This window comes from Staurois parvus, unplaced genomic scaffold (genome assembly GCF_062004578.1).
Source record: "Staurois parvus isolate SC_StPar_1 unplaced genomic scaffold, SC_StPar_1.0 ptg000137l, whole genome shotgun sequence".
Taxonomy (NCBI): Eukaryota; Metazoa; Chordata; class Amphibia; order Anura; family Ranidae; genus Staurois; species Staurois parvus.
The window spans coordinates 10317116-10342320 of NW_028317933.1; the positions used below are offsets into that span (position 1 = coordinate 10317116).

Below are 25205 nucleotides of genomic sequence, written 5' to 3' on the forward strand. Positions count from 1 at the left end.
AGGAAAATGTTTGTTATACTATTCAAAATAAAAAATTCGAAATTCTGAACTATTTCTTTTCATTATTTAATTTTCATTACCAGTTATCAAATCACTTAAGTAGCCCTCGCTCTTCATTAGGTTGAGTACCCCTGGCCTAAAGCAAGCTTCACACACAGAGAATTTACATTAGGGCTGAATAGGATCACCTTATCATAGGCTTTGATCAGGTGATGACCATGGGAAGGCATTGTTTCAGCTGAACTCCAGACAAACAGCTAAATACTGCACATGGGTAACATACATATATAGGAGTTGTTTTAGCTACCAAAGTATTTCTATTTCTGTCCATCCAATAATGAGATTTACACTGTTCTGCCACACAGCACATCCCTATATGGAAGCGTGGGAGATCTGCTTTTTCTCTACCATAGTTAAGTAACACTTACAGGTTCTATCCGTCCCCTAGACCAGGGGTCTCCAAACTGTAGCCCGAGGGCCGGATGGGGCCCTTTGCTACCCTTTATCCGGCCCTTGGGGCACTATTCCTCCCATTGAGACCAACAATGGGGCAGTACATCTTCCCATGAAACCAATGATGGTGTACAATTCTTCCCACTAATACCAATGGCGGGGCACTACTCCTACTACTTTCCATAACCCTGCTGCCATGTTTATTCTCACTAATGCTGGGGCCAGGACATTTTCTATCCTCACTGGCCCATAATCCGGCCCTCCTAAAGTCTGAAGGACAGTATATTGACCCTTTGTTTAAAAAGTTTGGAGACCCCTGCCCTAGACTGTGGCAGGACAGTGAACAAAGAACAGCAGACAGACTGATGATCTCTTCTCCATTTTGCTCTGTTCTCACCTTGTCCATTGTTAGTACATGAGCAATACAGTACACTTGATTGTCATATTAATCTCTGTCTCCCTCTCCCAGTGTGAGCTCTGCTGTACAATGGACTGCAAAAGACTGATACTACACTGCTTGCATGTAAATAAATGCATTTAATAATGGATTAATGGATACAGAGCTGCATGAATAGGTATCTTTTATATCTGCTTGGAGTTCAACTTTTAAGTGGTAGTAAAACCTAACTCCAACTAGCCTTAAAAAAAAGTCCACCCCCATTACCTATTCTGCATACCGTGTTCAAAAAAGATATATGTACCTTTTGTTAATCAGATCCAGTCTGGTCACATAATTCAGCAGCTCCGCCTCCCCTGTATAAGGGAGCGCTCAACAATGGCTGTGAATACCTAGAGTCAAGATGTCACCCATAGACTCCCATGGCTCAGTTGTTGTTGGTGCTCCCTCCTCTCCCCTGCAGCAGCCACTCATTGACACAGGTAAGCCGGAGCTGCTGGATCACATGACCATAAAGAATTAAAAAGAGGTAAGTACACAAGTGATTTTTATACACAGTATGCAGGATAGGTGGGTGCGGGGTGGAAGAAAGGTTTTTAAGAATAGTCAGAGTTACTTTTCTTCCACTGGTACTGAAAAAAAAGATGCTATGGTGAATATGTGGGATTGATACTATGGCTCTTGATGGTCATTTAAAAGTGTTTTCTGTTCAGTAAAATAATAAATAAAAAAATCCTTGAGTAGCAGAGTAATGTACAGCAGCCACTATCCCTTGGACACCACAGACTGGCTGATTGTAAGTCACTCCAATGACCCCATAATACTTGGACTGTTCAAACTCCACATATCTACGAAAAAGTGATTGTGTTGGAGTAATGTGCATCTCAGATAAAGAAAGCCAACTAGTTATGAGGCCTGTGGGACTGCTGTAGAAGATTCAGTAAGGTGTGTATGGCGAATCCCTAATAGAGGAGCCCCACCACTGGGCTTCTTCCATCTAACGGAAGGATGTTTTCTACTTTTACTTGTCGTGGAAAAACTCTGAAAGGTAATAATAAACCACATAAGTAGCAAAGAGGATGACATGACTGGGTGCTCTATTTACAGTGAAGTCAAAACGGGAAGCCACTTGGTAATCATACAGTACTTACTAAATTGATCAACATTAAGACTTTGAGCTTACAAACACTCGTCTTCCTAATCTCTGTTCATCAGTCAATATAACGGTTTAAAGATTGGTCTGCAGAACACATAATGACATCAAAGGACACATGCACCAATCTTTAGGACTTATCCTCCATTTCATCGGCCGATGGTGTTGAGTTGTTCTTGGTTCATCCAAATGGAATTATTTATTGTCCTATAAAATCACTGTTTCCAAGATGATCTCCACTCAAAAAGTCATCATCACTTTGCGCATAGGAAAAGCCATAAAAAGCATTGGAGCAACTGGAACTGCTGAGGGTCAGTTCGGGTGTGCGGCTCACAGAATTTGGCACGGCCTCCTGCGTAAATTCTGGATCAAAGTGACGCAGATCAGCTGGACCAGCCTGCAAGCAGAAATGTTTGAGCACTTCATTTCCTTACAATATACAGCGGATTGACTCTATATCCCAACTGCTAAATATACCACCGGTCTTCATTTTTAGTCCTAAGGTTCGGTTCACACACTATTGCCATGGATTTGCAGTGTGATTATTTAGTGCAATTTTGCTTGTGTTTTGGATGTGGTTTGCATATTCTATGGGGCCAAATCGTACTGTAAATCACACCAAAGTAGCACAAGAACCTTTTCAAAAATCATACTGCATTGATGTGACCACTGAAAATAATGTGATTTCCCTTGTCATGCGATTCTGTGCAACTCAAGTTTCATCTGAAATTGCATTAGGGTGAACCAGGCCTAACAGATCTTGTACCTATTTCCATAGGTCAATGTTTAAAGGATTATTATTATTATTATTATTATTATTATTATACAGGGTTTATATAGCGCCAACAGTTTGCTCAATGTTATACAATACAAATGATAAGTATACTTTTTAAAAAAATTAATAAAGGGCTATTTTTTTACAGGTAAAAAAAATGCGTATTTACTATTTTTTACTACCAAAGTATTTCTATTTCTGTCCATCCAATAATGAGATTTACACTGTTTTACCACACAGGACATCCCTATCTGGAAGCCTGGGAGATCTGATTTTTGTCTACCGTAGTTAAGTAACACTTACAGGTCCTGTCCATTCCGTAGACAAGGGGCCTCCAAACTGTGGCCCTTTGCTACCCTTTATCCGGCCCTTGGGGCACTATTCCTCCCACTGAGACCAACAATGGGGCAGAACTTCTTCCAATGAAACGAATGATGGTGTACAATTCTTCCCACTAATACCAATGGTGGGGCACTACTCCTCCTCCTACTGACCAACAATCCTAAGACCATGTTTATTCTCACTAATTTATTTATTCTTGCTAATTTAAAAAAAAAATGAAAAAAAGCCCATTTTTTTCCAGGTAAAAAAATGCGCATTTACAATTTTTTTTTTTTTGAGCTTGGAAAGCATTGCACTTGGGATCAGCAGATGGTGCCATGCAGGACTCTTGCAAGCTGTCAGTGTATTTGCTTGCTGGTACATCCCAGACATACGGTCTGACAGGAGGACTTGATGATACCATGGTGCTTAACAGTTTCCTACTCCAATTGAATTCTATGCTACAGTTGCACTTTAAAGTGTTACTAAACCCAGGGCCCTGCATTCACTATATCTGGTCTCCCACAGTACACAGAACATGGAAATGCAATTATTTTAGTAAATATAAACTGCTAAATACCTTTTCTCATCAGCAGTTAGAGCAGTCTTGTGACTTCTATCAGTGTCCAGTCCAGCACTAGTTAAAGCTTGTAGGAGGAGTTTTCTTACTGCTCTAGGAGGATGCAAAACTCCTGACCTGTCTGACCATTGCTGATTAGTCCTGTGCTGATCATATGCACTCTCCCAAGAAAAAAAACCTCTCTAGCAATACACACTAAACTGAGCATGTGCAAATGCCTACGGTTCAGTCTCTCTTATCAGGAGATAAGAGTTGGTCGCTTGAAAAAGGGGAGGAACAGAGAAGAAAGGAGCAAACTGCCTTTTTTACACAATGCAGATGATTAACCCCTTAGGTTCCACAGTGAGTATAACAAGCATGCTTTACTGCATATACAGGATGATTTTACAGTTGTGGGTTTAAGTGGCTTTAGGTTTCAAAACAGTGCTCTGGGTGTCTTACGTAACATGTTGCTACAACCACCTGCATTATAGCATACCACAAAGCATGATTTCTCCAGCACTAGGGCCCATTCAAAATAACTCAGTGCGCCTCAATGCTCATATAATGAATTGCAGAGCATGCAAGGTAGTGTGAACAGGTGCTAAGACCAACCTTCTCCAGATAGGTTTTATTAGATATTTCAGGATTACATTCACTCACCACGTTGGGGTTATAAGGTGGGGGAATCCTCTTATGGTACAGATCATCCCAGTTAATGGGACTGAAGAAGACATGATTCTTGATCTCCATCTGCAGAACAAATAACACATTTCATTAGAACAAGATTCACATTAAATGAAATATTCACCATGCGTTATTTTAGCACGCCAGAGGCTCAGTGCTCATGAATGACAGTACGTGAAAGGTTCTTAGAAATGACACTGGGTTATATCTACGGACATCAACATGCCTTTCCTGTTCATGCTGGATCTACTTAAAGCGGAGTTCCAGTCAACAGAAGAAACTTTTTTTAAAAGTTGACCCAGGATTGCCTTTTCGAGAATATTAACAATTGGATAAAGTTATAAGTTATAGCCTTCTAATTCGTTTTAAATATGTAAATCTTTACCTTGATCTTGAAAGCAGGCAGGCACCATGATGGCTGTGGGCATCTGAAGCCCACAAGGCTTTTGTTTCCCGGAGTTGGTGCTGCTGGTTATCCCAGCATGCACCACTCGATCTCGCGCCTGCGCAGTACTGACACTGCTCGGCGCCACTTCTGTAGAACAGGTTGCCATAACAAAGGCGGGGACGGCGGAAGTTCCCGCCCCCTTATGGCAAACTATCCATCAAATCACACCAGGGGGAAGGCAAGTGAGGTCTAGAAACAGAGCAAGCCCCACAACAATAATTAGAACAGCACAGATCTTATACTTCCTTCCCACACTGGACTTCGGTAAAATGGTGCCAAACTTCACCCATTTGCGTCACGTCCAGTTTGGAAGTATAGCAATATTCAGTCAATAGGAACCCAAAGAACTCCTGGGATACAGGAAAAGACATCCCAGGAAAGGTTGCGAATCTCCTTAACACGTCATGGCCTAGGTGTCTGGGACCGGAAGTGCAGTCCTGAAATACGATTTTAAGATATTTACATTAATAAAAAAAAAATGTATCCAAATCGTACTGGACAACACACGAACCATGTAAACAGAGGAACTTTAAAAAATGGGTGGAACTCCGCTTTAAGTACACAGAGGTTGCCATTGTATTGCTGGAATAATATAGGTCTTTACATATTAATTATAACCAGTCCCTTCCACAGTATGTCAATGCGGATCTGTTCAAGACTTTACGTTCCCCGTAATAGAACACATGAAGCACTTGATCTATATCATGCACAATGATCATCCTCTAATCCTTTAATTTTTTTTCCATGCTCCCTCTGCCTTAATCATTACTAATTGCATGTGAAGTGCTTGCGTTCACCTTTCTACTTCAATTCAATACATGATGCATATACAGACAATTGCAAGGCTTGAGTGCTGCCACATAATGATGGACAGGGCCTGCATAGACAACCCCGTGTACATTATTTCTTTTCAAGGAAGTTTTGAATGACTGTGGAAGATCAAAGCCTAAGGCTGACCATACATTATGCAATTTTCTTGAGAATTCTGCTGTAGATTTACCAAAAACCATATAATATGAGGTCAAACCTAAACAACAATTTCAATTGTATCCAATTAGGCAGGCCCTCGCACTACATACTGTAGTTGAAGGTAAATGTAAAAGAAATTGGGCAGAAATTGGACAGAAAATTGTATAGTATATGGTCAGCCTTAGGGAAACACAGGAAAGGTGTATATATAGAATGTTACATACCTAAGCACCTGGTGGGGGACATGCTCTAAAGGTACATTTACACCAGCCGCTGCATCAGAAGTAGGACACAGAGGAGAACTGGGCTGAAGGGCAGGTAGTCATTTGCTCCCCGGGCCAGTGCCAACAAGATGTGTTGGGCTTGTGGCCCTGAGTGGACTTACTTCACTCCACATCTTTGGGTCTGGTATGGCATTCACTTTGAGCACACGTCGGTAAAAGGTCAAGTACTGTTAGGAGTGCAGCTTTTACTTGGACATAATAATACTTCACAATTCAGACATCAATCAGAGTGGGACCTGCAGTCAGGGGCTCAAGGTGGGCATTATGCACTTGCAGACCACCCATCTGCAATATACTGCGGACAGGAGGCCCGTGCAAGTACAGCAACAAATCTATACATCTCTGGCCTCTACCAGGTAAAGGGAGCGCGTGCACGTGCCCCTGCCTGACAACTCCTGCTGTGATTGTACACACCACAGCCAGAGGCCTGTGTTGACAAACACAGGGCTCTGTACAGAGGGAACAGTCTCTCAGTTTCTTCTCCCTGCAAAGCAGGGAGAAGAAACAGAGATATTTAGTAATTTTTAGCACATATTACACAAGTTAACACTTGTTAGGCACATATTTAACCCCTTGATTACCTGAGATGGTAACCCCTTCCCAGAAAGTGTCATTAGTACAGTGACAGTGTATAGTATTATCACTGATCACTGTATTAGTGTCACTGGAGATATCAGTGTCAGTTAGTCAGTTCCCTCCCAGTGTCAGTTAGTGTTAGATTGCCCACCACACTATCACAGTTCTACTGTAAGTCACTGATCACCACCATTAGCAGTATAAAAAAAAATTCTAGTATATATACCACAGTTTGTAGATGTTTTAACTTTCACACAAACCAATCAATACACACTTATTGGGATTTTTTTTTATCACAGACATGTATCAGAATACATTCTGGTATAAATTTATGAATAAATTATATATTTTTTTTAATGTTGTTATTGGATATGTTTTGTAGCAGAAAGTATAAAATATTGTTTTTTTTTAAATTTTCAGTCTTTTTTGAATATTATAAAAAAAAAGTTAAAAACCCAGTGATGATCAAGTACCACCAAAAGATAACTCTATTTGTTTGAAAAACATGATATATATTTCATTTCATTTCTGTACTGTGTTGCATGACCACGTAATTGCCAGTTAAAGTAGCACAGTGCTAAATAGCAAAAAATAGCCTGGTCATGAACAGGGTAAAGCTTTCCAGAGCTGAAGTGGTTATAAAACTACTAGCTCCCTGTTCAGACCTACAGTCTTCCAGTACTGACCTCCTTTTCGAATCGGGGACGTCATGTGACTAAATGCCAATAGCCACAAAGGAAGGTGATGCCAAAATATTTTAAGGTGTGTCATAATGAAGCAAGTCCTTTAAGGTGGTCATACACCAGTAGAACCTAGTTTTCAATTTTCTGATTGCTAGTGGGGTCAAATCCATGTTCGTTTTTGATCAAAGCAATGAGAAAATTCAAAGGGGCAGGATAGGAAATGTTTCTTGAAGCAATGAATTTGGTTTCATTTGGTAAAGTCCATTTGTTCCAAAAGCAAATGTTTCAGTCTAACTGATGTAGTTTCGAATGACATTCTTCATATCATGAGAGTGTTTGTATGAATGTTCATTCGAAAATCTTAGTGTATGCCCAGCTGTAGTATCACCCAGTTTTCAGTATTGAATGGCATGCTTTCTTTAGCCCACAGAAATCTGTTCTTACCATGAAAGAGCTGGTTGTTTGTTTTCCCCAAGACCAAGTGTTCTGTATCCACCCCTGGTAGGATACGTACATGGGGCAGAGTACTGGGATCCTGAGTTTATGAACTCGGGATCTTGAGTTTATGAACTCAGGATCTGGAGTTTTGCTTGGGCACATGTTCTCCCAGAGAATTTGTCATATGATTCTAATAGTTTTGGATTTATATGACTCCTAAGTAGTGGATTACTATGCTAAGCCGCAGTTTTAACTGTCCCAAAGTAAAGATTAATGAATAACCCAGAAAGTTCCGTATCAAGGCTCCTCATAACCTGATGCATACCAGGGGCAAAGAGGTGTGCTGATTGTGTAAAAGGTTCTTTGTTACAATCTCAACCTCCAAAAAAGTGCTTCCTTTGTAAGTCTGCTGTTGTGCCAACAAAGAACAGCAAAATAATAGTGTTTTTCAGCCTGGGAGTGGGAGTAGGAAAGTAATATTCTATGTCTAAACTAAGCTCCACTGCGCCAGCGTTCAGTCCCAAAAAACCAGGAATGGATTTAAAGAACTCCACCAGATTTCATTATAGTTTAAAATAGAGTTGACTAGAGTGGGAGAAAGATTAGTATCACTGTCATGTTTTTTTTTTTTTTGTTTTTGTTTTAATAATAGGATTTATTGAATTTCACTAAGAAAATGCAATACAGACATAAATCCAACACAAAAGATCATCAAGAAGACACTGTAGGATCCATTATACCAAACAACAACTTGCAAATAAGAGCTTGAGAATAACAGTAGTAACCTTACATTAATGGCCAAAGCGGACCCTCAAGTAAACATGATCAACTGCATAACTCTCGCAGGTCAACATGTGGGTTGATGGATAAAAACAAGGCACATTCTTGGGGTCCAGCAGAGATTGCTCTTGTTAAGATGCCCAAAACAAGAGGGGTGCCCATAGTAACAGGAATCACTAGCAAGTACAACAGATCCACCATGGCCTGAAGAAGTACAGAGAAAGGACAGAAAAAGAAGAGAAAAGTCCATGACTGAAATCCCACCAGACCCCCTCTGCAGCCACCCCAAAGTATGAGAAGATGTCACAAAAATGGGTGCAGTTTGGTGGAAGAAGAAAAATCATTCCAAGTGAACCATACTTGCACGAACCATGAGTACCGATCGTACAGACTAGCCATTTCTACAATCCTCATAATCCTATTAAGCTCCTCGACCCATTCCCTGACAGAAAGGATGGTCGCCGACTTCCAGTGTCTACGCATGAGTGCACAAGCTGCTGTAATGTGGAAAAGGAAGATACCCTTTTTGAGCTGGGCTACAGACCCAGGTATAACTGACAACAGTGCCACCTCAGGAGTCTATGGCCGTATTCAACTTGTTCTTTGGCTGCTCAATGTAAAAACAGCGGTCCAGAATGGCCTAAGTAGGGCCTAAGGGGCAAGCCCACCGTATATGAAGAAGAGTAATCTTCACCTCACCACATCGTCAGCTGCAATCCGGTATTGTGTGCAAAATTTTGTGTAGGGCTGCTGGGATCCTGTACCACCAAGTAAGTAGTTTAAATTCCATTCTTAAGTGTGGCTGGACAGGCTCAGCTTAAAAGTCAACAGGAACGCTTTCTCCCAATCCTGATCAGTTAGAGAATGTCCCAATTCTGTCTCCCAATCTCATACATAGTAGGGGCGAAGTGGAAATGCATTGGATAGCAAAATTTTAAATAACCTGGACACTATGTGAGGGTAGTCTGGACCATGTAAACATAGGGCCTCAAAGGGCGTTAAATCCCTATGTAGCATCCCCATTGAAGAGAGTTTAAGGAAAAAATGCTTTAGTTGTAGATAACGTAACCATTGGGCAACACACAGGCTTTCAGCAGGTGAAAGGTCTGAAGGAGTTTTGAGGCCAGAGGACCCGACTTCCCTCCTGATAGGAAAAGGACCCATGGATGACCATCCAAGAAATTCTTGGGAGGTCAGCCCTGTAGGAAATTTGGGGTTGTCTAACAGTGGAGTTAGGGGTCCCACATATGAGATGGCATATCTGCGCATTGCTGAATCCCAGACCTGTAGTGGTGATGAGATTAGGAACGGTAGGGAATGAGCAGGAGGTCAGAACGCTGTGCATATGTATAGTATAACAAACAGGGACATGGGCACAATATCCCTTTCTACAAATACCCAGAGCTTGCTTGAAGACTGCGAGAACCAAGCCGGAATTCTACTGAGTACCGCCACTATGTGATAGAGTTCAAGGTGTGGTAGTCCCGCACCCCTGTCCGCTTTTCACTTTACACCGTCATGTTTTTATTGCTGCATCACAGCTAGGTTAATTCACCCTTCTAGTTGTTCCAGTGACCATTGCCACTGGGAAAGAAAGTGGTAGGAAAACCCAAAATTTTGAGTTGTCACCAGAACACAATTAGAGGGAGCATTTTCCAATGGAACACCTATCCTGGTGACACCTGTCTAAAGCTGACCATACCCTATACCAGTGGTGGTCAACTTTTTTGATATGGGGGACCTCAAGTGCGGCCCTTGACATTACCAAAGGGCCGCACATAAAACTCGGTTAATATTCAGTGGCAGAAAAAGCAGACAAAAAGCAGAATAAAGTCAAAGACTATGGGAATGATACAAAAGATGGGCAGAGACTGCAGACAGGATACAAGAAATGATCAGAGACTGCAGACAGGATACAAGAGAGGGTCAGAGACTGCAGACAGGATACAAGAGAGGTTCAGAGACTGCAGACAGGATACAAGAGATGGAGAGAGACTGCAGACAGGATACAAGAGATGGTCAGAGACTTCAGACATGATACAAGAGATGGTCAGATACTGTAGACATGATACAAGAGATGGTCAGAGACTGTAGACAGGGTACAAGAGATGGTCAGATACTTCAGACATGATACAAGAGATGGTCAGAGACTGCAGACATGATACAAGAGATGGTCAGAGACTGCAGACAGGATACAAGAGATGGTCAGAGAACGCAGACAGGATACAAGAGATGGTCAGATACTACAGACAAGGTACAAGAGATGGTTAGATACTGTAGACAGGATACAAGAGATGGTCAGATACTGTAGACATGATACAAGAGATGGTCAGAGACTGCAGACAGGGTACAAGAGATGGTCAGAACCTGCAGACAGGGTACAAGAGACGAGCAGAGACTGTGGGCATGGCATTGGAGATAGTCAGGTACTGCAGACATGATACAAGAGATGGTCAGAGACTGCAGACAGGGTACAAGAGATGGTCAGAACCTGCAGACAGGGTACAAGAGACGAGCAGAGACTGTGGGCATGGCATTGGAGATAGTCAGGTACTGCAGACATGATACAAGAGATGGTCAGAGACTGCAGACATGGTATTGGAGAAGATCATAGACTACAGACATGCTGCAGGAGTCTAGCAGAGACTGTAAACATGCTATAGAGGTCACTGGAAACTGGGGACACGCTTCAGTAGGCAGTCATAGACTGGAGACATATTACATGAGACTACTAGAAATCACACAAGGGCCCTGAGGTCCATGCAAAAAGTGCCAATGGGCAGCATGTGGCCCCTGAGTCATGAATTGGGCCCCAGGACCCTATGCAATCTATTTGTATAACATAACATACTGTCTAAAGCTGACCATACACAATACAATCTAATACCATCAACTATATAGTGCAAGGACCTTGCTGATTTGGAGAGGAAATGAAATGGGATGTTTAGGTGTATCATCATATTACGTTTTTTGTAAATCTGAAGGAGATTGAACAGAGATTGCAATGCTTATGGCTGATTAGAGAGGTTGTTTTGCTTATTTTGCAGAGATTTCCTCTTACTTCCTAATGTGTCTAACAGAGAGGAAGTGAAGGTAATTCCCCCAGATGTAGGACACTTTGACAGGTTTTAAAAGCCAACTAATCTATCCAAAACAAAACAAAGAAAAAGTTTGGGCTTTGGAGACACTTGATCCAAGGTGTAGGCAACCTTGTAGGTGAAACTACAAATCCCATCATGCCTCTGCCACTGGGAGTCATGCCTGTGACTGTCAGTCTTGCAATGCCTAACTGGACTTGTAGTTCCACAACTGCTGGAGTAACAAGGTCGCCTACCCCTTTCCCTTATTCTACTCCATAGTCACCTCTGTGCCAAGAGCCTGCAAATCCTATACTACAACTATGGGGCACGGGGACCCCAGAATTAGAGGATCACAGTTCTACAATGTTCAGTTTGCTGAAGTTACATCCTTTCCCACAAAAACTCACTGTTTAGTAGCAAAATGTCACAGTTGGTGCACAGGGACTCTGCTACATCATGGGAGACAAGGGTATGATCTAGCATACCTCCCATTTGGAGTGCCATGGGTCACAGTCAGGGGTGGACTGACAACTCATGGGGCCCCCGGGCAATAGGGGATCATGGGGTCCCTGTGTCCTCACCCACACTCAAATCACACCCAAAAAAGCCTATGAAAGGTACCAGGGACATCTCATGGGGCCCCCTACTGGCCCCGGGCCCTCGGGCAGTTCCCCAATGGTCAGTCCGCCCCTGGTCACAGTTGAATGGACTGATGCCAGGACCAGATTTCCATCACTGGAGCCTGTAGTTGCACAAGTTAAAATCCCTTTGCTAGGCTCACCATTTTTACACAGAACATATTCTTGTTTTACTGTTTCTAACCTGGCTTAGAATATTACGACAATATTAAACTAATATTAGATAACTGTATTTGGGGATTGAGAAAATGTGTAATTATTAAACACCAATCTGAGATTGCTCAACCTTGCTTTGCCTCCTGTGCCAGCACCATGCCTTTAGGGAAACGCTGCCCCTTTCCATCTATTGTAGCAGCAAAAGGAATGCTGCACACCGAAATGCAAACTTATATTCTTCTTTTACTAAAATAGCCATCAGGAAAAAGTTCCATTCTGACATGTTTCAAGCTAAGTACAGCGTTTTCTTAAAGTGGAACTTTACCCATAACAAGTTGATAAAAAATAATGTTTTTTTAGCAAGAAACATAAATTCCACATTAATAATTTTGCTACCAAAATTAGTGCGTGCTGTAAATTGCTTCCAGCATTTCTCCTGTTTCTGGAGGCTGCCGCTTTGCTGAATCCCCTGAGTAGCAGTAAATCTTTAGGATGTCTACAGATCAGCCTCTGGTATAGTGGTGTCTAAACTGTGTGCCGGGGGCCAGATGCGGCCCTTTGCTTGCCTTCATCTGGCCCTAGAGATACTTTTCCTCAAACTGACACCAATGATAGGGATTTGTCTTATCATCACCATCGATGGGGCATTATTCCTCCCACTCATGCCAACAATGAGGCACTATTTCTCCCACTAAAACCAATGATGGAGCATTGTTTAATCCCACTGACACTGGAGCATTTTCTACTCCCACTGGCCACAATTCGGCCCTCCTAAAGCCTGAAGGCCAGTAAAATGGCCCTTTGTTTAAAAAGTTTGGGGACCCCTGCTCTAATGGCTCTGAATTTCGGCACAGTGCCTTAAAATAAAGAGCAGCTGAGCATGTGCAGAGCAGGGTGAGACAGTGTATTAAACAGTATAGTCCCTTATTTTTAATGTTTTACATAGCTATACCTGCAAAAGGGGACAGCCTGAAGTGATCTAGCAAGACCTAACTTGCTGACTAAAGTTCTACTTTAAAGAACTGTGATTGTAGAGTGCAGAGCAGTTGTGAAACATTTGATTCTTTGCATTTGCTGCCTATAGGCAAAGGCATACTGTGCCTACGGGCTTGTTGACATGTGCAGTGCCCTCTGAAGAGTGGATCACTCTTTAGTGGGCATTTGACATGTGGTGAGGAGAAGTTATGTTGCCTTCCTGCCCTACCACACCACAATAACATGCACTACAGCATGGCCCCATGGCCAATTTAAACTTGTTATGTTTGGCAGTGGTAATGTCCGCCAAATGCAACTTTCTGCTTAATTTTTGCTGCATCAGCCCCAAGCGGCTGCATGCTCAGCTTCAGTCAGGTGGTTGGGCGGCATTAAAACTATGGCTCAGCTGCATGGTTTTATCACCCCCTAGCTGTACATGTGATCAAAGTCTAACGGTGAATCCTGCCCTGACTGACCCTTTAACTTATTTTTCTGAATACACAGAGCTAATAATATAAGAAGAGGTATGAATATATAATGGAAGGAGATACTGTACAAAGTCAGACTTGGCACCCAATCGGCAATGTTGATCCTTGTGCAGAAGACCCTGGAGGATGTCACAGGTGGCGGTTGTCTTTCCTCCCGGGAGTTGCAGCGGCTGGGTTAGGATGTTGTCATACATTTGGGAAACATCCCGGCTGTAAAACGGAGGCTGAACAGAGACAAAGAAGGACGGAGGTGAGAATGTGAAATATGGGTGAGATAGTCAATACAGCTCGGTGATAAGAAGTGGAAAGGTAAATAACAGTAAATAGTCATGGTGAATAAACATTGCAAACAGAACAACACATACAAGAGCAGGCCATATATTATGTGATTTTCTTTCTGTTAACCATTGGTGGAAGGCAGGGGCGAACTGACCATTTGGAAACTCGGGCAGTGCCCGAGGGCCCGGGGTCAGTAGGGGGCCCCAGGAGATGCCCCTGGTACCTTTTTCATAGGCTTTTTTGAGTTTGGGCAAGGACACAGGGGCCCCATGATCCCCTCTTGCCCAGGGGCCCCATGAGTTGTCAGTCCGCCCCTGGTGGAAGGAAAGAAAATTGCACGATTCTCCTGTCAACACAGTCAGTGTGGATATGGAAATCCCTCCTGCACTGCTATTGTGTTCTGCCAGCAGGGAGCACCTAAAGCCTTCCCCGCCAGCAGAATACAATGATCATTGCTCACGGCTATAGCCATCGGCAGTGATCAAGTAAAAAAAACCAAACATGCTGGTGGTACTGAAGTCAATCTATGGATCAAGTTCAGTACCCCCAGCCTGCCCATATATGGATCGAAATTCAGCCAGCTCCTGCTGAACCAGCCGAGTTTCGATCCATCTATAGCCGGCCTAAGGATCCTTCACATGGATGATGACTGAATGTCGCAGTAATGCCTTGGCATTGTGTACTGCCCCAAGTGGCATCAAGTTTGACTATAGGTGGGCGTTCGAAGGTCAGTAAATACGTGGATGGACCATCTGTTTTTACCGCCACCTGACCACCCACCTACATGCAGACATGGTGCCACTTGGGGCAGAACACATTGCCACGGCATTAACGCGACATGCCAAGTTTGACAGATGCCACCTACTGTCAAGCCCCATTCATCTACTGGCATTTAGATGAATGGGGCCACCTGTAAGGCCAAACTATGACAGCAATCAAAATGATCTAAGTGGTTAGTATTGGTAACACAGACACTTTTCTTTCTTCGGTATGGCCAGCACAGGAGCTCATACAAGTTTTTTGGGGGCTTCATGATGGGGAGTAACTATGAAAAACTGGAAAAGTACAAGAAAAAAATCTCACTGACGTCCAGAGTCCAGACAGACACTGATGTAAAGAAATGGGTTAAGTGTGAATAACAGGGTGGAGATAGTCCAAGAACAATACCATCAGAGACAAACTATGACCTACTGACACTAATCTGAGATTGCTCAACCTGGCCTTACCTCTTGTGCAAGCACCATGCCTTTAGTGAAAAAGGGAGCAGACAAATAGAAGAAAGAGAAAAAGCAACGGGTGATGAGAAAGGCACATTTGAAAGTGTTTACAAGGACAGTACTAGTTGTCTCTGCTCAGAAATGATACTTGCCAGTCCATAGAGCATCTCATACAAGACAGCGCCCAAACACCACCAGTCCACGGTACGATCATAAGGTTGTTTCCTCAGGACCTCAGGGGCCAGGTACTGGAGAGCAGAGGGAAAAATGTGTCATCATAACACTAACCGCATCCATGCTCATTAGTAGATGGTCATGGAAGCCCAACTCCAGGCAAAAAAAAAATTATCCCTTGAAGTGAGGCTGCCCTCCACTGCAAGGGTTAATTGCTCATTTATACCTAGAGGAACAATAAAATGAGATATACTTACCCAATCCTCTGCTTCTCCCCAAAGCTACACTGGTCCCTACAAGATTTGCACCTCTGTGCTCCTCAGGTCTAGGGTCCTGACGTCTATAAGACAAGAGCAGGATCCATATCCCTGCACGGTACCATGCTGAAAGACCCGTCCACCGCTGGATTGTGGGGAGCACCACCTTCCAGGGAGCGGAGCATAAGATAAGCAGGGATGGATAAGGGGGTACCACCAGTCCTCCTGTACGGGGCCCAGGCTAGCAGGGGGCCCAGGCAGCTGGGTGAATCGAATGTGGGCAGGGAGGGTGATTGGCACAGCGGGGGGGGGGCAATTACTGGAACCAATCTCCTGTATGGCAGTTGAAAGATGGCATCTTCGCTCCATCCTGGCTTCCAGCTGCTGTAGAGAGTCATAAAGAGGATCGGTCCCAGTTATTTCCCCCTGCCACACCCATCACCTTCAAAATGTTTCCCCCTGTGTGCCCCCACCCCCGCAGTGCTGCCGGCTTCCCTCCTCTCCTTCCTAATGGCAGTTGCAAGCACACAGTAGGATCCTTGAGGATGGAGAGCAGGGGAAGGGTCTGGTAAATATATCAAATTTACCAGCCCCTTCCTTTCCTGAATGAACACAGTGATTGGTACCGATCGCTTACTGTGCTCATTCATAACTGAAGCATAGTAAACTGTGGGGGGTTTTTTTGGAGGGGGGGCGTCAGGTTGGCTGTATGTGGCCCCGTGGTTTCAAACAACTACCCTGCAGATAAGTAAAGCTGTTTTTCCTCTCCATTATACAAAACAAGCTATTAATCCTTGCAGTTTGCCCGGAGTTAGGCTTTAAAGTAAATGTTAGACAATAACAATTCTTTTTAACCCCTTTATGACAGCTATATATGCATATATGCAGAGGAAGGTAGGTGGGCCTTAACATCGAGTCTTTGTACACAGTGTATGCTTCGCTGTCTTGATCTGGGACGCACTGCATCAACAACCCCTGAATCTATTCATTGACGTTTGTTCAACCACCCTGTCGGATAAAAAGCCACTCGATCAGCTGCTGCAGCACTTATCTGTGTATTCTGACAGCGGGGGAAATTCCCAGCTGTCAGAATACAATAGAGCAGCAGGTAGGATTCCTCCATCAACCGCAAATGTGTGGATGGGGGAATTGGTTCCATTTTTATTTCTGTCAACCAGTCAGGCTTTATCTTTGAAATGAGGAGAACATTCTTGTTGGTTAGTTTGGGCAGCATATTCAGTTTTCATAAGTTGAGCCACTGGTACTATAATGGCAAAGCAATGTTACCTCTGCTCTCATAATACAAGATGATGGAGAAACAGTTTTCCTTTGTCCTATTTTTTACAGATAGAAGATTTCCACATAAATAAATACACAGGCACAAAAAAAATGTTAAAGTTAAAGTGGGTTAAAGTGACACTAAACTCTATTTTATGAAAAGAAAATTCTATTCAAGTACTGTATGTATTATTAACCCAAAAAATCCCTTCTATTGCTCTCAGTCTCCTCCAAATCCTTACATTTCTTTTGGTTGCTTCTGTAATCTGACTTCCTGTTAGAGGGTGACTACAATAATTTTCCATGGTTCCACTGTATGTAGGAATGTAGCCACCCTCTCGCGCTTACTATCAAGGTCGACTAGGGACCAGGGACGGACTGACCATTTGGAAACTTGGGCACTGCCCGAGGGCCTGGGGTCAGTAGGGGGCCCCATGAGATGCCCCTGGTACCTTTTTCATAGGCTTTTTTGAGTTTGGGCAAGGACACAGGGGCCCCATGATCCCCTATTGCCCAGGGGCCCCATGAGTTGTCAGTCCGCCCCTGCTAGGGCTATAGGCTATGGGATTTGTATTGTGCATAGAGCAGTGTACATTACCGCAACTAACGTGCACTGCTCATTCCAAAAAAAACAGAAGTGAGGGGGAAAAGGAGAAGTTCGGAGGCTCACAGAAGACATGAAATGAAGGCAAAAAAACACAGTAAGAAACAATTTCATGAAAAATAGTTTACAGGGCCATTAAGTAGTGGATGTGTACGAATTGTATTTGGAGAATAAGGATATTGTTTAGTGTCACTTTAGATTTTAGATCTAGCTCTCTGTGTAGGTTTTAGATGTTCTGTATACCTCAGGAGTCCCACAGAAGGTACATGTGGTCTCTTCTGGCTCCATCCCCTCTTTGCAGAGACCAAAATCAGTCAGAACAACATGACCCTAAAATTAAGCAGGAGATAACATTCAGTTTATTTTTGCTGTTAAAGGAACTCTTTAGCTAAAACAAATATGTAAATAAAGTCCTCCTTCCCACAAAAAAAAGTCCTCCTTGCAAAGAAGACAGTTAAAGTGTTACTAAACCCCGGACCCTGCATTCACTATATCTGGTCTCCCACATTACACACAACATGGAAATGCAATTATTTTAGTAAATATAAACTGTAAATACCTTTTCCCATCAGCAGTTAGAGCAGTCTTGTGACTTCTATCAGTGTCCAGCCGAGCACTGGTTAATGCTTGTAGGAGGAGTTTTATGTTTGCTCTAGGACAGTGGTTCTTAACCTGGGTTCGATCGAACCCCAGGGGTTCGGTGAGTCAGTCTCGCGGGTTCGGCGGAGGTGAAGACCCACACCCGACTCATATGATTCGTGATGACATGCCCCGCTTGTCCATCATTGGCTGCAGGTGGTCACGCAACATCGCTTAGCCCAGTGGTCGGCAAGCCGCGGCTCTTTACACGCTTTAATGCGGCTCTTGTGTGCCGGGCGCCCGCTCCCCTCCCTCCTCTCGGGCGGCAGGGACTCTGCAGCGTGATCCAAAAAAAAAAACAGCCAGGGCAGCGCGCTCAAATGCAATGATTGGCCAGTCTCGCTGCCACTCACATCCTGATAGCCAGTGATTGGCTGTCAGGATGTGTGTAGGCGGGGCAGCGTGACGAACGTGAGAAGAGCTAGGCTCCTCTCACAGTCCGCCCTGAAGACCGGAACGGCGCGGGAATACGGCGAGAGGAACGCGCGGAGCAAAGGTAAGTGAATTGACACAGGGGGGACTTGGCTTACTACTTGCTACTACTATATGAGGGATGACTTAATATGGGGGATGAATTACTATATGGGGGATGAATTACTATAGGGGGGATGAATTACTATATGGGGGATGAATTACTATATGGGGGATGAATTACTATGGGGGATGAATTACTATATGGGGGATGAATTACTATGGGGGATGAATTACTATATGGGGGATGAATTACTATGGGGGATGAATTTTCATACCGTTTGTTACAACATATCTTTGCGAGCAATCCTTTTCGAGGATGCTGGACATAAAGACGAAGAAAAGGAACAGACTTTGTTGCGAAAATGACATGAGAGTGGCACTTGCCAAGGTAATGCCGCGCATTTCTGAACTGGCCTCTGAAAGACAACAGCAGAAGTCACACTGATTTGCGGTAAATATTCATTATTTTGTTTTTGTGTGAAAATCATGTTTTAATGGTTTTGTTCTTTGTTCTTAATGGTTTTGTTCATTTTGTGCACCTATGTATAAATATATACCTATGTTTTCAATTTTAAAAATCATATTTTATTTTTCCAATTAAGAAGGGTTCGGTGAATGCGCATGTGAAACTGGTGGGGTTCAGTACCTCCAAAAAGGTTAAGAACCACTGCTCTAGGAGAATGCAGCACGCCTGACCTCGGTCTGGACAGTGCTGATTGGCCCTGTGCTGATCACATGCACTCTCCCAAGAAAAAAAAAACCTCTCTGGCAATAGACAGCAAACTGAGCATGTACAGAGTGAGTCCACACGATGTGTCTTATCAGGGACACTGGAAGAAGGGGAGGATCAGAGAAGTCAGGCATTTTTACACAATACAGAGGATTGACCCCTTAGTGAGTATAACAAGCATGCTTTACTGCATATACAGACTGATTTTACTGGGGGTTTAGTAACACTTTAATACCCTCCCTTCAGATGGCTGTACATCTCAGCTGTAATGAATAGCAGTTGCCTGAACAATCTTCAAAATCTGACACTTCCTGGAGTGTTGGATGACCTGGTCCCTGTTGCATGCTATAGTTGCCTGCTGTATCACTACTGGACAAAGTAATGAGAGCTGGCAGACTGAACTACTACATATCCCATGGTACCTTGCTGCCTGTAAGCAGTGATTCTGCAAGCGCCCATGAATAGGTAGTACAAAGACAATCCTCACTTTGCCTAATTGATGCCACACCCTTGACCTAGGGAAACCAAGCATCCAACCTGCCTGAAAGTCTATCGGATGCTGAAGATTCATAGGCCACTGTAACTCTTGAAAAGAGAGAAGATAGGAGTCAATGCCCACCAAGGAGGTGAGTATAATTCTCCTTTTTCATGGAGCTTTTCTTTGTATCTTTTGATGATGGTGTTGTTTTAATGATCCCTGGTAGCCGATTCATAAATTCACAATTTCTGTATTTTTTCCTTTTTCTTACCTGGCTGTCAAGGAGAATGTTTTCAGGCTTTAAGTCTCTAAAAAAAGCAAGATAAATAGTAAGCTTCAACATGGGAAACAGGCAGCTTCTGCTATTAAGTTTATTGTGTCTTTAAAACAAATAGTATGGCCTATATTTGACTCAGTAATCTTTTTAGTAACAGTAATTAAAGCACAAATGGTCAATTATATTTATGTTCAAACGTAACCATTGAACCCCAAACCAAAAATATAATATATTGCTGCCATAGGTGTGTGCAGCCTATAGCATTAGGGTGTGCACGCCAAAGCTGAAACATATATATATATAAAATTATTTAATTCCCTGTAGATTTTATAGGTTTGCCCACTTACTAAGAAATGAAGGGTCTATAATTTTTGTCATATGTGTATTTTCAATTTTGGAGACAGAATATCAACTGAAAATCCAAAAAATACAATGAATGCAAATATAAATGGCCCAACTTATAAACTGAGTTGCAGTTCAGTGAGTAAAATAAGTATTTGATCCTCAAGCAAAACATGACTTAGTACTTGGTAGAGAAACCCTTAGTTTCTTGTAGTTTTTTACCAGGTTTAGACACATCTCAGGTGGGATTTTGGTTCACTCTTCTTTACAGATCTTCTCTAAATCCTTAAGGTTTCTTGACTGTCGCTTGACAACTCGAAGTTTCAGCTCCTTCCATACATTTTCTATAGGATTAAGGTCTGCGGACTGGCTAGGCCACTCCATGACCTTAATGTGCTTCTTCTTGAGCCACTCCTTTGTTGCTTTGGCAGTTTAGTTTGGGTCATTGCCATGCTGGAAGGTCAATCCATGACCCATTTTCAGTGTTCTGCCTGAAGGAAGAAGGTTCTCATCCAAGATTTTACAATACATGGCCCCGTCCATTGGCCTCATCAATGTGGCAAAGTCAGCCTGTACCATAGCAGAGAAACAGCCCCAAAGCATAATGTTTCCACCTCCGTGCTTGACTGTAGGGATGGTGTTCTTAGGGTCATAGTCAGCATTTTTCTTCTTTCAAACACGGCAGGTTGACTTAATGCCAAAGAGTACAATTTTGGTCTCATCTGACCACAGCACTTTCTCCCAGTCCTTCTCTCAATCATTTAGATGTTCATTGGCAAACTTTAGACAGGTCTGTACATGTGCTTTCTTGAGGAGGGGGACCTTGCGGGAACTGCAGGATTTCAATCCATGGCGGTGTATTGTGTTACCAATGGTTTGTTTGGGGACTGTGGTTCCAACTGCTTTGAGATCATTCACAAGCTCCTTCTGCGTAGTTTTGGGCTGATCTCTCACTTTTCTCATTATCATCCTTATCCCATGAGGTGAAATCTTGCATGGAGCTCCAGACCAAGGGCGACTGATGGCTATTTTGTATTTGTTCCATGTGCAAATAATCACTTCAACAGTTGTCTCACCTTGTTCTCACCAAGCTTCTTGCTGATGGTCTTGTAGCCCATTCCAGCCTTGTGCAGGTCTACAATCTTGTCCCTGATGTCCTTTGACTGCTCTTTGGTCCTGCCCATGGTGGTGAGATTTGAATGTAAGAAAGAGATTATGTGGACGGGTGTCCTTTATACACATAATGAGTTTTCGTTAGGAGCACCTTCTTAAATTGACAGGACTAATCTGTGTACCACATGAGCACATAGCCAGTCTCTGGGAGCCAGAATTATTGTTGGTTGGTAGGGGATCAAATACTTATTTTACTCACTGAACTGCAACTCAATTGATAACATTTGCATTCATTGTTTTTTCTGGATTTTTGGTTGATATTCTGTCTCTATTATTTAAAATACGCCTATGAAAAAAATTATAGACCCTTCATTTCTTTGTAAGTGGGCAAACTTACAAAATCTGCAGGGGATCAAATAATTATTTTCCCTGCTGTACATGTTCCAGCATATTGATGTACCTGCTGACACAGTAAAAGAGGAGTGCGGAACAACTCTTATGGTACAGCCGGTCAAAGAGAGATCTTCTCCATCTCCCCACTAATACACACGGGGTGATTAGGGCGTGCCCAGGCATATCCAGCACACCCTTTGCACACGCCTATTAATTTCAGCCTACTGTTCCTTGGTGTGATGGTGCTGCAATGTTTTTTTTCCAATCTTCTTTTGCTTTATTTTCACCTGGTAATCCTTCCAATAACACTCATACTTGTCTCTGGATAGCTACAGTACTCCTCCACTGTCTCTTTGGAGGGAGCCATGGTTGTCAACCTAGACTGCTCTCCTAATACTAACTACAAACATATCCAGATTGCTTCTTCTCCATTATATGGGGGGCAGGACAACAGGTAGTTACTTCAAGATAGCTAGGAAGGAAAATATTCTTCAGTGCAGCTTACAATAAGTGATTTCAAGCAGGTTTTGTCTTCCAAAATGGAGATGTAACCCCATCTGACGTGAACAAAATCCCATCTACACAGACCCTAGGTTCAGACTTTTAAGATCATTATTTCAATGAGATCAGTTAGATGGAATCTCATAAATTTGTGTCAATGTTGCAAAAATCTTGTTTCTATGTATATTTTAAAATCATATACATAAATGGAGATGGTCATATTTGCTTTACTTCCTTTGTAGTGCTACACAATGGTTGTATTTTGCTGTTCCTTCTCTCAGTGCAAAACTAATGCCCCGTACACACAATAAGAAAATCGTACGAAAACTTTTGCGGAACCAATGATCGAACGATTTTCTCTTCGTTGATGAGCAGGATGTTTTAACCGATAACGATATTGTGAACGAAAAAATCCGGTTGAACAACAGTGAAAAATGTCGTTTTGCATACGAACAACCGATTTTCTATGTGGTGGTATGACAGTCGTACAAAAAAAATCTATCAAGCGCTATGACGCATGAGCGGAAACAGAAGATGACCCGGATGTTTATGTTCAAGGAATCTTCGTAAACACGAACGAAAAATCCAAATGTTAAAAGTAGATTAGTAATGAAATAATGAAACCAAAATTAATGTATGAATTATACTTTATTATTTTTTTTTTAATTATGAATTGAGTCAATATTTGTTTGTATACTGATTTACATTACAACTGAGCAGAAATAATCTGTGTGTGAAATTACAGATAGATTTCCATTATTTACATTTACTTTAGGTCTTTAGTTTCCAATGTGATAAAAGCCTTTAGCATTCAAGGAACAAATCCGGTCAATAAACAAATTCTAAACAAATGTATCCTTGCTAGGAAAATTTCCCATCACACCCTGTGCTGTTCCTGGGACCAGGAGTGAGGGGAAATCTTTACAACCAGAAATATAATTTAGCAGGGTTCGAACGACTAAATGGTTTTTTTTACTTTAAAGCGGAGTTCCAGCTGAAAAAAAAAAATAAAAGTCAGCAGCTACAAAAACTGTAGCTGCTTACTTTTAAAATACAGCCACTTACCTGTCCCTCGGTCCAGCAGTGTTCTCACCACCGCTGGTTTCAGTGGCTGTCTTCTCTCCCCAGTGCTGGCATCTTCAGTGTGGGCACCCGGCTGTGACAGCTTGCGGCTTCACAGACGAGTACCCACTGCGCATGCGTGAGAAGTGCTGCGCTTTGTGAATGGCCCCGTAGTTTTCTGGGACCTGTCACGTGTCCCAGAAGACTACGGGGAGGGAGGACAACTTCCACTTCTGATCGTCTAGGGCTAGGCGATCGCAGTGGAAGTGGGAGCGGGTAGCTGAATGCGGCAAAACACAGTAAAATGCAGCAAATCCACGTTTTTGGACTTTTTTTGGAGAAAAAATCTATTCTTTTTGGTAAAAAAAATCTAAAAAAATGCTAAAAACCTCTAACGCGGAAAAACGCTAATGCAAAAACGCTAAAAAAAACGCTGAAAGACTCATGACTTTACACAGCTAAATCTACCAGCATTATTAAAACGCCCCATATGCATTGAGCCTTAGAATGCCCCTACTCTGGATAAAGGAGCACAGACACCTTTAGACAGCAGCATTGGCAGTCTGGGGGGAGGGGAGTGTTAGATGGACTAGAACAGTGGTGGGCAACCTTTTTTTTCAACTGAGCCAAATCTCGCCAAAACCATGATTGAAATTTATTTTGAGAGCCACATTTTTAAAACTGAAAATACATCTCCCATATAGTAATTCATCCCCCATAGTAATTCATCCCCCATATAGTAATTCATCCCCCATAGTGTAATTCATCCCCCATAGTAATTCATCCCCCATAGTAATTCATCCCCCATATAGTAATTCATCCCCCATATAGTAATTCATCCCCCATAGTAATTCATCCCCCATATAGTAATTCATCCCCCATAGCAATTCATCCCCCGTATAGTATTTCATCCCTCGTATAGTATTTCATCCCCCGTATAGTATTTCATCCCCCATATAGTATTTCATCCCCCATATAGTATTTCATCCCTCATATAGTATTTCATCCCTCATATAGTATTTCATCCCCCATATAGTAATTCATCCCTCATATAGTATTTCATCCCTCATATAGTATTTCATCCCTCATATAGTATTTCATCCCCCCATATAGTATTTCATCCCTCATATAGTATTTCATCCCCCCATATAGTATTTCATCCCTCATATAGTATTTCATCCCCCCATATAGTATTTCATCCCTCATATAGTAATTCATCCCTCATATAGTATTTCATCCCCCCATATAGTATTTCATCCCTCATATAGTAATTCATCCCTCATATAGTATTTCATCCCCCCATATAGTATTTCATCCCCCCATATAGTATTTCATCCCTCATATAGTAATTCATCCCTCATATAGTATTTCATCCCCCCATATAGTATTTCATCCCCCCATATAGTATTTCATCCCCCCATATAGTATTTCATCCCTCATATAGTATTTCATCCCTCATATAGTAATTCATCCCTCATATAGTATTTCATCCCTCATATAGTATTTCATCCCTCATATAGTATTTCA

The 25205-nt window shown here is 42.5% G+C and overlaps 1 protein-coding gene across 1 annotated transcript in view; it reads right to left on the minus strand.

Annotated features, from left to right (window-relative positions):
- Positions 1-42: 42 nt before the first annotated feature.
- SGK2 (serum/glucocorticoid regulated kinase 2) overlaps positions 43-25205 on the minus strand; it is a 74626-nt gene continuing 49463 nt past the window's right edge. The window contains exons 7-12 of the mRNA XM_089673325.1: positions 20262-20298; positions 17913-17999; positions 15509-15604; positions 13929-14084; positions 4322-4411; positions 43-2400 (exon numbers count right to left, since the gene is read on the minus strand). Coding sequence (XP_089529451.1) covers positions 2203-2400; positions 4322-4411; positions 13929-14084; positions 15509-15604; positions 17913-17999; positions 20262-20298 — 664 coding nt within the window. The 3' untranslated portion in view covers positions 43-2202. The remainder of the gene's footprint in view (positions 2401-4321; positions 4412-13928; positions 14085-15508; positions 15605-17912; positions 18000-20261; positions 20299-25205) is intronic.